Source organism: Rhinoraja longicauda, chromosome 8, assembly GCF_053455715.1.
Source record: "Rhinoraja longicauda isolate Sanriku21f chromosome 8, sRhiLon1.1, whole genome shotgun sequence".
In the NCBI taxonomy this organism is placed as follows: Eukaryota; Metazoa; Chordata; class Chondrichthyes; order Rajiformes; family Arhynchobatidae; genus Rhinoraja; species Rhinoraja longicauda.
Genome location: NC_135960.1, coordinates 3,619,778 through 3,636,515, shown reverse-complemented (window position 1 = coordinate 3,636,515; position 16,738 = coordinate 3,619,778). Strand labels below are relative to the sequence as shown.

The 16,738-nt window shown below is 51.3% G+C and overlaps 1 protein-coding gene across 1 annotated transcript in view; it reads left to right on the top strand.

Annotated features, from left to right (window-relative positions):
* Positions 1-4,067: 4,067 nt before the first annotated feature.
* Positions 4,068-16,738, top strand: part of slc23a3 (solute carrier family 23 member 3) — a 29,873-nt gene continuing 17,202 nt past the window's right edge. The window contains 8 exon segments of the mRNA XM_078404360.1: positions 4,068-4,190; positions 6,805-6,952; positions 12,710-12,852; positions 12,854-12,929; positions 12,932-12,963; positions 14,736-14,841; positions 16,328-16,450; positions 16,453-16,494. Coding sequence (XP_078260486.1) covers positions 4,068-4,190; positions 6,805-6,952; positions 12,710-12,852; positions 12,854-12,929; positions 12,932-12,963; positions 14,736-14,841; positions 16,328-16,450; positions 16,453-16,494 — 793 coding nt within the window.

Below are 16,738 nucleotides of genomic sequence, written 5' to 3'. Positions count from 1 at the left end.
AAAAGGGGACGTACAATGAGATCTGGGTGTCCTAGTGCATCAGTCACTGAAAGGAAGCATGCAGGTACAGCAGGCAGTGAAGAAAGCCAATGGAATGTTGGCCTTCATAACAAGAGGAGTTGAGTATAGGAGCAAAGAGGTCCTTCTGCAGTTGTACAGGGCCCTAGTGAGACCGCACCTGGAGTACTGCGTGCAGGTTTGGTCTCCAAATTTGAGGAAGGATATTCTTGCTATTGAGGGCGTGCAGCGTAGGTTTACTAGGTTAATTCCCGGAATGGCGGGACTGTCATATGTTGAAAGACTGGAGCGGCTAGGCTTGTATACACTGGAATTTAGAAGGATGAGAGGGGATCTTATCGAAACATATAAGATTATTAAGGGGTTGGACACGTTAGAGGCAGGAAACATGTTCCCAATGTTGGGGGAGTCCAGACAAGGGGCCACAGTTTAAGAATAAGGGGTAGGCCATTTAGAACTGAGATGAGGAAAAACATTTTCAGTCAGAGAGTTGTGAATCTGTGGAATTCTCTGCCTCAGAAGGCAGTGGAGGCCAATTCTCTGAATGCATTCAAGAGAGAGCTAGATAGAGCTCTTAAGGATAGCGGAGTCAGGGGGTATGGGGAGAAGGCAGGAACGGGGTACTGATTGAGAATGATCAGCCATGATCACATTGAATGGCGGTGCTGGCTCAAAGGGCCGAATGGCCTCCTCCTGCACCTATTGTCTATTGTGAGAGGGAAAGCAAGGGCTACTTGAAGTTAGAGAAGTCAATGTTCATACCGCTGGGGTGTAAACTACCCAAGTGGAATATGAGGCGCTGTTCCTCCAATTTGTGTTGGGCCTCACTCTGACAATGGAGGAGGCCCAGGACAGAGAGGTCAGTGTGGGAGTGGGAGGGGGTTGTTAAAGTATTTGGCAACCGGGAGATCAGGTAGGTTAAGATGGACTGAGTTAAGGAGATCTCTTCCTTCCTCGTTTATCAGGGGATAGGGGGTGCATTCTTCAAGAGGAAAAGAAAGGGGCGCAGGGCAGGAAACTTTAATTAGACAGGAGGAAGCTCATGCTATAACATAAACATCAGTGCACACCCATTTAGAACTGAGATGAGGAAAAACTTTTTCATTAGAACTGAGATGAGGAAAAACCTTTTCAGTCAGAGAGTTGTGAATCTGTGGAATTCTCTGCCTCAGAAGGCAGTGGAGGCCAATTCTCTGAATGTATTCAAGAGAGAGCTAGATAGAGCTCTTAAGGATAGCGGAGTCAGGGGGTATGGGGAGAAGGCAGGAGCGGGGTACTGATTGAGAATGATCAGCCATGGAATTTAGAAGGATGAGAGGAGATCTTATTGAAACGTATAAGATTATTAAGGGATTGGACACGTTAGAGGCAGGAAACATGTTCCAAATGTTGGGGGAGTCCAGAACAAGGGGCCACAGTTTAAGAATAAGGGGTAGGCCATTTAGAACAGAGATGAGAAAAAACTTTTTCAGTCAGAGAGTTGTGAATCTGTGGAATTCTCTGCCTCAGAAGGCAGTGGAGGCCAATTCTCTGAATGCATTCAAGAGAGAGCTAGATAGAGCTCTTAAGGATAGCGGAGTCAGGGGGTATGGGGAGAAGGCAGGAACGGGGTACTGATTGAGAATGATCAGCCATGATCACATTGAATGGCGGTGCGTACAAGCTCGAAGGGCCGAATGGCCTCCTCCTGCACCTATTGTCTATTGTCTATTAACCTTTTATAATCTTAAAGGGCCGCAGAGGTGACCTCAACGCAGTTCGTCTCAGTTCCAGCAGGTGGGGCATTAGCTTTACATTTGCCACTGAAGTTTAGTTCAAAACCATCGTCTATATACGGTATTTGCTGGAGTAACTCAGCAGGTCAGGCAGCATCTCGGGAGAGACTTTGTACAAGGTCTATATACTGTATAACTCTTGTATCTCTCTCCCCTGACTCTCAGTCCGAAGAAACGCCTCGAGCAGAAACATCACCTATTCCTTTCCTCCAGAGATGCTACCTGACCCGCTGAGTTATTCCAGCTTTTTGTGTCTATCATTAGTTTATTTTCGAGTCATAGAGTGATACAGTGTGGAAACAGGCCCTTCGGCCCAACTTGCCCACACCGGCCAACATGTCCCAGCTACACTAGTCCCACCTGCCTGCGTTTGATCCATATCCCTCCAAACCTGTCCTATCCATGTACCTGTCCAACTGTTTCTTAAATGTTGGGATAGTCCCAGCCTCAACTACCTCCTCTGGCAGCTCGTCCCATACACCCACCACCATCTGTGTGAAAAAGTTACCTCTCGGATTCCTATTAAATCTTTTCCCCTTCACCTTGAACCTATGTCCTCTGGTCCTCGATTCCCCTACTCTGGGCAAGAGATTCTGTGCATCTACCCGATCTATTCCTCTCATGATTTTGTACACCTCTATAAGATTTTGTACACCTCATCCTCCTGCGCTCCAAGACCCAGCCTACTCAACCTCTCCCTGTAGCTCACACCCTCTAGTCCTGGCAACATCATCGTAAACCTTCTCTGAACCCATTCAAGCTTGACAATATCTTTCCTATAACACGGAACTGAACACAATATTCTAAATACGGTTTTGCATGTCTTTCGTTCATTTGTTCTACACATAGAAACATATAAAATAGGTGCAGGAGGAGGCCATTTGGCCCTTTGAGCCAGCACCGCCATTCATTGTGATCATGGCTGATCATCCACAATCAGTAACCCGTGCCTGCCTTCTCCCCATATCCCTTGATTCTGCTAGCCCCTAGAGCTCTATCTAACTCTCTTTTAAATTCATCCAGTGAATTGGCCTCCACTGCCCTCTGTGGCAGAGAATTCCACAAATTCACAACTCTCTGGGTGAAAAAGTTTCTTCTCACCTCCGTTTTAAATGGCCTCCCCTTTATTCTTACACTGTGTGTGGCCCCTGGTTCTGGACTCCCCCAACATTGGGAACATTTTTTCTGCATCATGCTTGTCCAGTCCTTTTATAATTTTATACGTCTCTCCGAGATCCCATCTCGTCTTTCTAAACTCCAGTGAATACAAGCCCAGTCTTTCCAATCTTTCGTCATATGACAGTCCCGCCATCCCGGGGATTAACCTGGTGAGATTTACAGTGCCTCTCTTCACCGTCTGTATCCCCCGTTTCCCCTGACTCTCAGCCTAAATACGGGACTCGACCTGAAACGTCCGCTATTCCCTTTCTCCAGAGATGCTGCCTGACCCGCTGGGCCCCATATCTGAGGAAGGGTAGTGCCAGCTCTGGAGAGGGTCCAGAGGAGGTTTACCAGAACGATCCCAGGAATGAGTGGGTTAACCTATGATGAGCGTTTATAGGCACTGGGCCTGTACTCGCTGGAGTTTAGAAGAATGAAGGGGGGAACCTCAATGAAACGTACAGAACAGTGAAAGGCCTGGATAGAGTGGATGTGGAGAGGATGTTTCCACTGGTGGGAGAGTCTAGGACCAGAGGGCACAGCCTCAGAATTAAAGGACATTCCTTTAGGAAGGAGATGAGGAGGAATTTCTTTAGTCAGAGGGTGGTGAATCTGTGGAATTCTTAGCCACAGAAGGCTGTGGAGGCCACGTCAGTGGATATTTTTAAGGCAGAGATAGATGGATTCTTGATTAGTGCGGGTGTCAGGGGTTGTGGGGAGAAGGCAGGAGAATGGGGTTGGGAGGGAGAGATAGTTCAGCCACGATTGAATGGCGGAGTAGACTTGACGGGCCGAATGGCCTAATTCTGACCCTATCACTTATGACCTTACGAGTTACTCTGAAGGTATTTATTCACAGAATGCTGGAGTAACTCAGCGGGTCAGGCAGCATCTCAGGAGAGAAGGAATGGGCGACGTTTCGGGTCGAGACCCTTCTTCAGTCTGAAGAAACGTCCCCCAATCCTTCTCTCCTGAGATGCTGCCTGACCCGCTGAGTTACTCCAGCATTCTGTGAATAAATACCTTCGATTTGCACCAGCATCTGCAGTTATTTTCTTACACTTATGAGTTACTCCAGCTCGCTGTGTCTGTCCTGTTCCCCACTTCTACAGGATGGTCCTTCTGGTGGTGCTGTTCTCCCAACATCTACGATCGTGTTCCATTCCTGTTTGGAGGTGGAAGAAATCCAAAGGGTTCCACATTTGGACCCGTTTCCCCATCTTCACGATATTTTCGGTAAGGACGAAAAATCCCCCCTGTCGACCGACAAACCCCGTTAGCTTTAGGTGCAGAGATACAGGGCGAAAACAGGCCCTTCGGCCCACCGAGTCCGTGCCGACCTGCGATCCCCGCACACTAACACTATCCTACGCACACCAGGGATCAGCCATGATCACATTGAATGGCGGTGCCGGCTCGAAGGGCCGAATGGCCTCCTCCTGCACCTCTGCCTCAGAAGGCAGTGGAGGCCAATTCTCTGAATGCATTCAAGAGAGAGCTAGATAGAGCTCTTAAGGATAGCGGAGTCAGGGGGTACGGGGAGAAGGCAGGAACGGGGTACTGATCAGCCATGATCATATTGAATGGCGGTGCTGGCTGGAAGGGCCGAATGGCCTACTCCTGCACCTATTGTCTAATGATGTTGCCAGGATTCAAGGGTCTGAGCTATAGAGAGAGGTTGAGCAGGCTAGGACCTTATTCCTTGGAGCGCAGGAGGATGAGGGGGTGATCATATGGATGTGTATGAGATCATGAGGGGGAATAGATCGGGTAGACGCACAGAGTCTCTTGTCCGGAGTAGGGGAATCAAGAATCAGAGGGCGAAGGTTTAAAATGAGCGGGGCAAGATTTAATAGTGACCTGGAGGGGTAACTTTTTCACACAGAGGTTGGTGAGTGTATGGAGGTAGTTGAGTTTAGAAGGATGAGAGGGGGATCTTATAGAGACGTATAAAATTATGAAAGGACTGGACAAGCTAGATGCAGGAATAATGTTCCCAATGTTGGGGGAGTCCAGAACCAGGGGCCACACAGTCTAAGAATAAAGGGGAGGCCGTTTAAAACTGAGGTGAGAAAAAACTTTTTCAACCAGAGAGTTGTGAATGTGTGGAATTCTCTGCCACAGAGGGCAGTGGAGGCCAATTCACTGGATGGATTTAAAAGAGAGTTAGATAGAGCACTAGGGGCTAGTGGAATCAGGGGTAATGGGGAGAAGGCAGGCACGGGTTACTGATTGTGGATGATCAGCCATGATCACAATGAATGGCGGTACTGGCTCGAAGGGCCAAATGGCCTCCTGCTGCACCTATTTTCTAAACAGGCCCTTCGGCCCAACTTGCCCACACTGACCAACATGTCCCAGCTATACTAGTCCCACCTGCCTGCGTTTGGCCCATATCTGATGGTCCCCATTCTCTCTTTTGGTCCCCCTCTCTCGCCCACGGTCCCTCGTCTCTCTCCCCGTCCCCCCCTCCCTCCCCCAGCCCCCCTCTCTCCACCGGTCCCCCTCTCTCCACTCGCCCCCTCTCTCTCCCCCGGTCCCCCTCTCTCTCCCCTAGTCCCCCTCTCTCTCCCACGCCCCCCCTCCCCCTCTCTCTCCCCCGGTCCCCCTCTCTCTCCCACATCCCCCCTCTGTCCCACGATCCCCCGTCTCTTTCCCCCAGCCCCTCTCTCTCTCCCGGCCCCCCTCTCTCCCCCACTGCCCGCACTCTCTCTCTCCCCCGGTCCCCTTCTCTCTCCCCCAGTCCCCCCCTCTCTCCCACAGTCCCCCCTCCCTCCCTCCCACAGCCCCCTCTCTCTCTCCCCCACAGCCCCCCTCTCTCTCCCACAGCCCCCCTCCCTCCCACGGTTCCCCCTCTCTCTCCCCTAGTCCCCCTCTCTCTCCCGCAGCCCCCCTCCCTCCCACGCCCCCCCCCTCTCTCTCCGATGGTCCCCCTCTTTCCCCCACAGTCTCACCTCCCTCCCACAGCCCCCCTCTCTCCCCTCGCCTCCCCCTCCCTCCCACAGCCCCCCTCCCTCCCTCACGGTCCCCCCTCTCTCTCTGACAATCCCCCCGTCTCTCTCCCACAGTTCCCCCTCTCTCTCCCCTAGTCCCCCTCTCTCTCCCACTGCCCCCCCTCTCTCCCGCAGCCCCCCTCCCTCCCACGCCCCCCCCTCTCTCTCCGATGGTCCCCCTCTTTCCCCCACAGTCTCCCCTCCCTCCCACAGCCCCCCTCTCTCCCCTCGCCTCCCCCTCCCTCCCACAGCCCCCCTCCCTCCCTCACGGTCCCCCCTCTCTCTCTGACAATCCCCCCGTCTCTCTCCCACAGTTCCCCCTCTCTCTCCCACAGTTCCCCCTCTCTCTCTCCCACACCCCCCCTCTCTCTCCCACAACCCCCCCCTCCCTCCCACAGCCCCACCGCTCTCTCCCACTGCCCCCCCTCTCTCTCCCATGCCCCCCCTCTCTCTCCCCCGCCCCCCCTCTCTCTCCCCCGGTCCCCCTCTCTCCCCTCGCCTCCCTCTCTCTCCCACAGCCCCCCTCCCTCCCTCACGGTCCCCCCTCTCTCTCTGACAATCCCCCCCCTCTCTCTCCCACAGTTCCCCCTCTCTCTCCCCGCCCCCTCCCCCCTCTCTCCCACAGCCCCCCCTCTCTCCCACAGCCCCCCCGCTCTCTCATACAGCCCCCCTCTCTCTCCCTCAGCCCCCCCTCCTTTCCTCACGTCCCCCCCCCTCCCTCACGGCCCCCCCTCCCTCTTCCTCACGATCCCCCCTCTCCCTCTCCGACGGTCTACTATGGCCACTTTCAGGGAGCGTTGAGACCCTGATCCCGACTCCCCAGCCATGTGACCTATTGGCGGTTTCTCGTTTTCCAGATGCTCGTGCCGATCGTCTCTCTCTGGGCCCTGTGCGTGAACCTGCCACGAGGGGCCACCATGAATCCGTATCCCATTGGAGGCGTGCAAGGAATTCTCGGCACCAACAACACGGACCTGGTGCCCTGGTTTAGAGTCCCGTTCCCAGGTAACGTAAACGTGCAGGTACGGCAGGCGTAGAAACGTACGAACATGGAACACAGGTGCCATTCGGCCCTTCGAGCCAGCACCGCCATTCATTGTGATCATGGCTGATCATCCACAATCAGTAACCCGTGCCTGCCTTCTCCCCATACCCCTTGATTCCACTAGCCCCTAGAGCTCTATCTAACTCCCTCTTAAATTCATCCAGTGAATTTGCCTCCACTGCCCTCTGTGGCAGAGAATTCCACAAATTCACATCTCTCTGGGTGAAAAAGATCCTTCTCACCTCAGTTTTAAATTGGCTCCCCTTTATTCTTAGACTGTGTGGCCCCTGGTTCTGGACTCGCCCAACATTGGGAACATTTTTCCTGTTACTGCAATCCAAATGCGACGTTGTTACCTCTTTAATAATTGACTCCAGCATCTTCCCCACCACCGATGTCAGGCTCACTGGTCTATAATTCCCAATTTTCTCTCTCGCTCCTTTCTTGATAAGTAGAAAATAGGTGCAGGAGGAGGCCATTTGGCCCTTCGAGCCAGCACCGCCATTCATTGTGATCATGGCTGATCGTCCACAATCAGTAACCCGTGCCTGCCTTCTCCCCACATCCCTTGATTCCACTAGCCCTTGGAGCTCTATCTAACTCTCTCTTAAATCCATCCAGTCAATCGGCCTCCACTGCCCTCTGCGGCAGAGAATTCCACAAATTCACAACTCTCTAGGTGAAAACGTTTTTTTCTCACCTCAGTTTTAAAATGGCCTCCCCTTTATTCTTGGACTGTGTGGTCCCTGGTTCTGGACTCGCCCAACGTTGCGACCATTCATAGCAAGAGTATTTGAGTTTTGGGAGCAAAGAGGCCCTACTGCACTTGTACAGGGCCCTGGTGAGACCACACTTGGAGTATTGTGTGCAGTTTTGGTCTCCTAATCTGAGGAAGGACATTCTTGCTATTGAGGGAGTGCAGCGTAGGTTCACCAGGTTAATCCCCAGGATGGCGGGACTGGCGTATGATGAAAGAATGGGTCGACTGGATTCACTGGATTCACTGGAATTCAGAAGGATGAGAGGGGATCTTATAGAAACATATAACATTATCAAGGGATTGGACAGGTTAGATGCAGGAAACATGTTTCCGATGTTGGGGGAGTCCAGAACCAGGGGTCACAGTTTAAGAATAAAGGGGTAGGCCATTTAGAACGGAGATGAAGAAAAACTTTTTCACCCAGAGTTGTGAATTTGTGGAATTCTCTGCCACAGAGGACAGTGGAGGCCGGTTCACTGGATGGATTTAAGAGAGAGTTAGATAGAGCTCTAGGGGGCTAGTGGAATCAAGGGATATGGGGAGAAGGCAGGCACGGGTTACTGATTGTGGATGATCACCCATGATCACAATGAATGGCGGTGCTGGCTTGAAGGGCCAAATGGCCTCCTCCTGCACCTATTTTCTATGTTTTTATATTTCTAAAATGCTGGAGTAACTCAGCGGGTCAGGCAGCATCTCAGGAGAAAAAACAGATAGGTGATGTTTTGGGTCCAATATTATCTAAAACCAAGATCTTATAAAGCTGCATCATAGCCCCCTTGGCCATTGAAGGCAAGCAATAGACAATAGAAAATAGACAATAGGTACAGGAGTAGGCCATTCGGCCCTTCGAGCCAGCACCGCCATTCAATGTGATCATGGCTGATCATTCTCAATCAGTACCCCGTCCCTGCCTTCTCCCCATACCCCCTGACTCCGCTATCCTTAAGAGCTCTATCTAGCTCTCTCTTGAATGTATTCAGAGAATTGGCCTCCACTGCCCTCTGAGGCAGAGAATTCCACAGATTCACAACTCTCTGACTAAAAAAGTTTTTCCTCATCTCTGTTCTAAATGGCCTACCCCTTATTCTTAAACTGACAATCCTGCACGTCTTTGGAGTGTGGGAGGGAACTGAGGTTTTTCGGAGAAAACCCACGCGGGTCACGGGGAGAACGTACAAACACCGTACAGACAGAGCCCGCAGTCGGGATCGAACCAGGGTCTCTGGCGCAGTAAGGCAGCAACTCTACCGCTGCAAGGCAATGGATTTGCAAATAGCTTTATTTCAATAAATGAAAATGCATGGATTTTCAAAATGATGTTAATAATCAACAAACCCACCCTAAAATCACCCAGAACCAAAAGGATTAATATATTCGAGCCCCATGTAAAATGCAAATGTAAAGATGTTATCAGTGTTTAATTTAGTTTAGGTTAGTTTAGTTTCGGGATACAGCATGGAAACAGGCCCTTCGGCCAACCGGGTCCGCGCCGACCAGCGATCCCCGCATGTTAACACTATCCTACACACACTATGGACTTATGGATGCATTCAAGAGAGAGCTAGATAGAGCTCTTACGGATAGCTGAGTCAGGGGGTATGGGGAGAAGGCAGGAACGGGGTACTGATTGAGAATGATCAGCCATGATCACATTGAATGGCGGTGCTGGCTCGAAGGGCCGAATGGCCTCCTCCTGCACCTATTGTCTATTGTCTACTGACAATTTTACACACACACCAAGCCAACTAACCCACAATACCTGTACGTCTTTGGAGTGTGGGAGGAAAACTGAAGATCTCGGAGAAAACCCACGCAGGTCACGGGGAGAACGTACAAACTCCGTACAGACGGCGCCCGTAGTCGGGATCGAACCTGGGACCCGGCGCTGCATTCGCTGTAAGGCAGCAACTCTACCGCTGTGCCACCGTGGCCGTCCCGAGTCAGGATAGGTTCTGGTTTTGGTATTATTATTGTCACGTGTACCGAGCGAGGTACAGTGGAAAGCTTTGTTCTGAGTCCCATCAAATCAGATAACACTCCACACCACTCACTTGCCCAAACAAACATTCACACAGAGGGTGGTGGGTGTATGGAACGAGCTGCCGGAAGAGGTGGTTGAGGCAGGGACTAGACCAACGTTTAAGAAACATTTAAACAGGTACATGGATAGGACAGGTTTGGAGGGATATGGGCCAAACGCAGGCAGGGGGGACTAGTGTAGATGAGGCATGTTGGTCGGTGTGGGAAAGTTGACCATCTTTGACCATGAGCTCTCTGCTAAACTAAACTAAACTAAACTAAACTAAACTAAACTAATTAAACTAAACAAACTAAACTAAACTAAACTAACTTAACTTAACTTAACTAAACTAAACTAACTATATTAAACTAACTTAACTTAACTTAACTTAACTTAACTTAACTTAACTTAACTTAACTTAACTTAACTTAACTTAACTTAACAAACTAAACTTGGAAAGAGTGGATGTGGAGAGGATGTTTCCACGAGTGGGAGAGTCTAGGACTAGAGGGCACAGCCTCAGAATTAAAGGTCGTTCCTTTAGGAAGGAGGTGAGGAGGAAATTTCTTTAGTCAGAGATGCAGGTGAATCTGTGGAATCCATTGCCACAGAAGGCTGTGGAGGCCAAGTCAGTGGATTATTTGAGGCAGAGATAGATAGATTTTTTGATTGGTACGGGTGTCAGAGGTTACAGGGAGAAGGCAGGAGAATAGGATTGGGAGGGAGATACGGATCGGCCATGATTGAATGGCAGAGTGGACTTGATGGGCCGAATGGCCTAATTCTGCTCCTGGACTTATGAGCACCCACCACCCGATGGTGGGGGAACTACCATGAGTGTGGGGGGAGGGGGGTACAAAGGAGGACCACGCGCGGGATAATTTGGTGCCCATTATGTGGTGGCTCTTCACATACCTTGAGTGTGCAAAATCACTGTGGCTTATCACTAGTGACAATAAAGTATTCATTCATTCATTCATTCATTCATTCATTCATTCATTCATTCATTCATTCATTCATTCATTCATTCATTCATTCGTTTCGTTCGTTCGTTCGTTCGTTCGTTCACTAATTAATTAATTGATTAATTAACTCATTAATTCATTAATTCATTCAATCATTCAACCATTAATTCATTAATTCATTAATTCATTCAATCATTAATTCATTAATTCATTCATTAATTCATGAATTCATTAATTTATTCATTCATCAATTCATTCAATCATTAATTCATGAATTCATTAATTAATTAATTCATTCATTAATTCATTAACTCATTAATTCATTCAATCATTCATTCATTCATTCATTCGTTCATTCATTCGCTCGTTCGTTCATTCGTTCATTCAATCATTCATTCATTCATTAATTCATTCGTTCGTTCATTAATTCGTTCATTCAATCATTCATTCAAGGCAGGAGAATGGGGTTAGGAGAGAGAGATAGATCAGCCATTAATGCCTTTCGTTCATTAATGAATGAATGAATTAATGATTGAATGAATTAATGAATGAATGAATGAATGAATGAATGAATGAATGAATGAATGAATATTTATTCATTAATTCATTAATTCATTCAATCATTAATTAATTAATTAATTAATCAATTCATTCATTCATTCATTCATTCATTCGTTCATTCATTCATTCATTCGTTCATTCATTCAAGGCAGGAGAATGGGGTTAGGAGGGAAAAATAGATCAGCTATGATTGAATGGCGAAGCAGACTTGATGGGCCGAATGGCTAATTCTACTCCTATCACTTATGACCTTACGCCTGCATTTAGCCCACATCCCCAGAACCTTTTCCAGCAATAAACTTGTCCAAATGTCTTTTTTAATGTCACCCTCCCAAGATTCAAGATTCAAGATTCAATTTATTGTCACATGTACCAATTAAGGTTCAGTTAAATTTGAGTCACCATACAACCGTAGTAAGTGAAAAGCAACAAGACACACAGCCACATAAAATAACATTTAATATAAACATCCACCACAGCGGATTCCACATTCCTCACTGTGATGGAAGGTAATAAAGTTCGATCAACTTCCTCTTTGTTCGTCCGCGGTCTGGGCTGTTGAACCGTCCACAGTCGCGCTGCGACTGTCCGATGTCTGAGCCCTGGACTCGGGGCGATCGAAACACCCGCCACTTTGTGCAGTTTTGGTCTCCAAACTTGAGGAAGGATATCTTGCTATTGAGGGCGTGCAGCGTAGGTTCGCCAGGTTAATTCCAGAATGGCGGGACTATCATATGTTGAAAGACTGGAGCGACTAGGCTTGTATACACTGGAATTTAGAAGAATGAGAGGAGATCTTATCGAAACGTATAAGATTATTAAGGGGTTGGACAAGTTAGAGGCAGGGAACATGTTCCCGATGTTGGGGGAAGTCCCGAACCAGGGGCCACAGTTTAAGAATAAGGGGTAGGCCATTTAGAACGGAGATGAGAAAAACTTTTTCACTCTGAGAGTTGTGAATCTGTGGAATTCTCTGCCTCAGAAGGCAGTGGAGGCCAATTGTCTGAAATGCATTCAAGAGAGAGTTAGATAGAGCTCTTAAGGATAGTGGAGTCAGGGGTATGGGGAGAAGGCAGGAACGGGGTACTGATTGTGGATGATCAGCCATGATCACGGTGAATGGCGGTGCTGGCTCGGAGGGCCGAATGGCCTCCTATTGTCTATATAAGACAATAACTGCAGATGCTGGTACCAATCGAACGTATTTATTCACAAAATGCTGGAGTAACTCAGCTGGTCAGGCAGCATCTCAGGAGAGAAGGAATGGGTGACATCACCTATTGTCTATTGTCTCTGTTTCCCACACAGATGCACACCCATTTCACCCCTCCCCCCCCCCCCGCCCCCCCACTCCCCACCTCCATTCCATCCTCTGGCTTCACATTTCACGCCTCGTCTCCCCGTCTAGGTGAGTGGGGGGCACCCACCTTCAACGCCCGCTCGGCCTACGCGGGCGCTGCCATGGCGCTGGGCGGCAGCATCAGCTCCCTCGGCTGCTACGTGATGTGCGCCAAGGTGACCGGCTCACCGCACCCGCCCCGGCACTCCTGCAAACCGGGGCATCTGCGCGGAAGGGGCGGGCAGCTGCATCGCTGCCCTCCTGGGCGGCGTGGCCACGACGGCCTCCAGCATCCCAACATCGCAGCGCTGAGCCTGACCCAGGTACGTGCACGCGCCCCGGCCCGCGCCCTGACCCAGGTACGTGCACGCGCCCGGCACACGCCCGGCACACGCCCTGACCCAGGTACGTGCACGCGCCCGGCACGCGCCCCGGCCCGCGCCCTGACCCAGGTACGTGCACGCGCCCGGCCCCGCGCCCTGACCCAGGTACGTGCACGCGCCCGGCCCGCGCCCGGCACACGCCCTGACCCAGGTACGTGCACGCGCCCGGCCCGCGCCCTGACCCAGGTACGTGCACGCGCCCGGCACGCGCCCGGCACACGCCCTGACCCAGGTACGTGCACGCGCCCGGCCCGCGCCCTGACCCAGGTACGTGCACGCGCCCGGCACGCGCCCGGCACACGCCCTGACCCAGGTACGTGCACGCGCCCGGCACGCGCCCGGCCCGCGCCCTGACCCAGGTACGTGCACGCGCCCGGCACGCGCTTCCACTCGTCATCCAACGTAGAAGCACTGAACGTGGGGGCGGGAGTAGGCCAGTCGGCCCTTCGAGACAGCACCGCCATTCATAGAAACATAGAAAACATAGAACGTAGGTGCAGGAATAGGCCATTCAGCCCTTCAAGCCAGCACCGCCATTCACCGAAACATAGAAAACATAGAACGTAGGTGCAGGAGTAGGCCATTCGGCCCTTCGAGCCAGCACCGCCATTCACAGAAACATAGAAAACGTAGAATGTAGCGGCAGGAGTAGGCCATTCGGCCCTTCGAACCAGCACCCGCCATTCACAGAAACATAGAAAACATAGAAGGTAGGTGCGGGAGTAAGCCATTCGGCCCTTCCAGCCAGCACCGCCATTCATAGAAACATAGAAAACGTAGAAAGTAGGTGCAGAGTAGGCCATTCGGCCCTTCGAGGCAGCATGGCCATTCATAGAAAACATAGAAAGTAGGTGCGGGAGTAGGCCATTCGGCCCTTCGAGACAGCACCGCCATTCATAGAAACATAGAAAACATAGAACGTAGGTGCAGGAATAGGCCATTCGGCCTTCGAGCCAGCACCGCCATTCACAGAAACATAGAAAACATAGAACGTAGGTGCAGGAGTAGGCCATTCGGCCCTTCAAGCCAGCACCGCCATTCACAGAAACATAGAAAACGTAGAATGTAGCGGCAGGAGTAGGCCATTCGGCCCTTCGAGACAGCACCGCCATTCACAGAAACATAGAAAACGTAGAAAGTAGGTGCGGGACTAGGCCATTCGGCCCTTCGAGCCAGCACCGCCATTCAATGTGTGTAAGAAAATAACTGCAGATGCTGGTGCAAATCGAAGGTATTTGTTTTACAAAATGCTGGAGTAACTCAGCGGGTCAGGCAGCATCTCAGGAGAGAAGGAATGGGTGACGTTACAGGTCGAGACCCTTCTTCAGACTGCCATTCAATGTGATCATGGCTGATCATTCTCAATCAGTACCCCGTTCTGCCTTCTCCCCATTTCCCTGACTCCACTATCCTTAAGAGCTCTATCTAGCTCTCTCTTGAATTCATTCAGGGAATTGGCCTCCACTGCCCTCTGAGGCAGAGAATTCCACAGATTTACACACAGTTGGACAGGTATATGGATAGGATGGGTTTGGAGGGATATGGGGCCAAACGCAGGCAGGTGGGACCAGGGTAGCTGGGCATTGTTGGCCGGCGCGGGCGAGTTGGGCCGAAGGGCTTGTTTCCGCGCGGTGTCAGTCCGTGACTCTCTGGCCGCGTGTTTTCCCCGGTGTAGCCGCGCTGACTTGCCGATGTTCCGGGTTGTTCCCCAGGTGCATTGCAGGCGTTCGGTGCAGACGGCAGCCGCGCTGTGCGTTGTGGTCGGGCTGTCGGCAAAGCTGACCTACTTCCTCACCACCGTTCCCATGGCCGTCCACGGTGAGTTCCGCGCCTTGTCCCCGGTCAAACGGCGGGGCGGCACGGGTAGAGTTGCCGGCTTACGGCACCAGAGTCCCCCCGCTCACGGGCGATGCCCGGACGGCGTTTGCACCCCCTTTCCCAGTGACGGCGCAGGGGGTTTTCCTTACGGTTTCTCCGGCTAAATCTGCCGCCAAAGTCGCCGAGCGTTTGATGAAGGGTCCCGACCCGAAGCGCCATCCGTCCACATTCTCCGGAGACGCTGCCTGACCCGCTGGGTTGCACTGGCGGCGCGGCGGGTAGACCTGCTGCCTCGCAGCGCCGGACACCGCGGTTCGATCCCGACCGCGGGCGCTGCCTGCACGTTCTCCCCTTGACCGCGTGGGATTTCTCCGGGTGCTCTGGTTTCCTCCCGCACTCCAAAGACGTGTGGGTTTGTAGGTTGTGGGGGGGGGGAGAAAAAAACTGCAGATGCTGGTTTAGATCGAAGGTGGACACAAAATGCCGGAGTAACTCAGCGGGTCAGGCAGCATCTCTGGAGAGAAGGAATGGAAACAGAATTGAAGAAGGGTCTCGACCCAAACGTGGTCACCCATTCCTCCTCTACCGAGATGCTGCCTGACCGCTGAGTTACTCCAGCATTGTGTGTCTACCCCAGGTTTGTAGGTTAATTGACTTTGATAAAAATTGTAAATGGTCCCACATGTGTAGGGCATGTTAGTGTACAGCGTGTGTGCAGGTCAGTGTGGACTCGGTGGGCCGAAGGGTATATCTGTTCTATTTGGTAGCATACCAAATTTGAGGAAGGATATTCTTGCTATTGAGGGCGTGCAGCGTAGGTTTACTAGGTTAATTCCCGGAATGGCGGGACTGTCGTATGTTGAAAGACTGAGCGACTAGGCTTGTATACACTGGAATTTAGAAGGATGAGAGGGAACCTTATCGAAACGTATAAGATTATTAAGGGGTTGGACACGTTAGAGGCAGGAAACATGTTCCCAATGTTGGGGGAGCCCAGAACAAGGGGCCACAGTTTAAGAATAAGGGTAGGCCATTTAGAACGGAGATGAGGAAAAACTTTTTCAGTCAGAGAGTTGTGAATCTGTGGAATTCTCTGCCTCAGAAGGCCAATTCTCTGAATGCATTCAAGAGAGAGTTAGATAGAGCTCTTAAGGATAGCGGAGTCAGGGGGTATGGGGAGAAGGCAGGAACGGGGTACTGATTGTGGATTATCAGCCATGATTGCATTGAATGGCGGTGCTGGCTCGAAGGGCCGAATGGCCTCCTCCTGCACCTATTGTCTATTAAACCTGTACGTCTTTGGAGTGTGGGAGGTGAATGAAGATCTCAGAGAACATCACGGGGGAGAAAACGTACAAACTCCGTACGGACAGCGCCCGTAGTCGGGATGGAACCCGGGTCTCCGGCGCTGCGTTCACTGCGAGGCAGCAACTCTACCGCCGTGACCGCCCTCCTGGGGTCTGACGGACCTGTTTGCTTTGTGCAGGTGGGGTCCTCGGAGTCACGTACGCCATGGCGGTGTCTGTGGGGGTCTCCTATTTCCAGTACACCAACATCGATTCAGGCCGCAACATCTTCATCATCGGCTTCACCGTCTTCATGGCGCTCCTCACCCGCGGTGGTTCAGCCGCAACCCGGACTTCATCGCGACAGGTAACGGAGGCGTGCGGGGAGGGAACGGCAGACGCTGGTTTACACCGGAGATAAGACACACAGAAAAACGCTGGCGTAACTCAGCGGCTCAGGCAGCATCTCTGGAGAGAAGGAACGAATGGGTGGCGTTTCGGGTCGAGACCCTTCTTCAGACTGAGAGTCAGGGAGAGGAGAATTTAAGACATACATCCCGAACAGCCAAAACATTCTGACCACCTGCCTAATATGCTGTAGGTCAATAGAC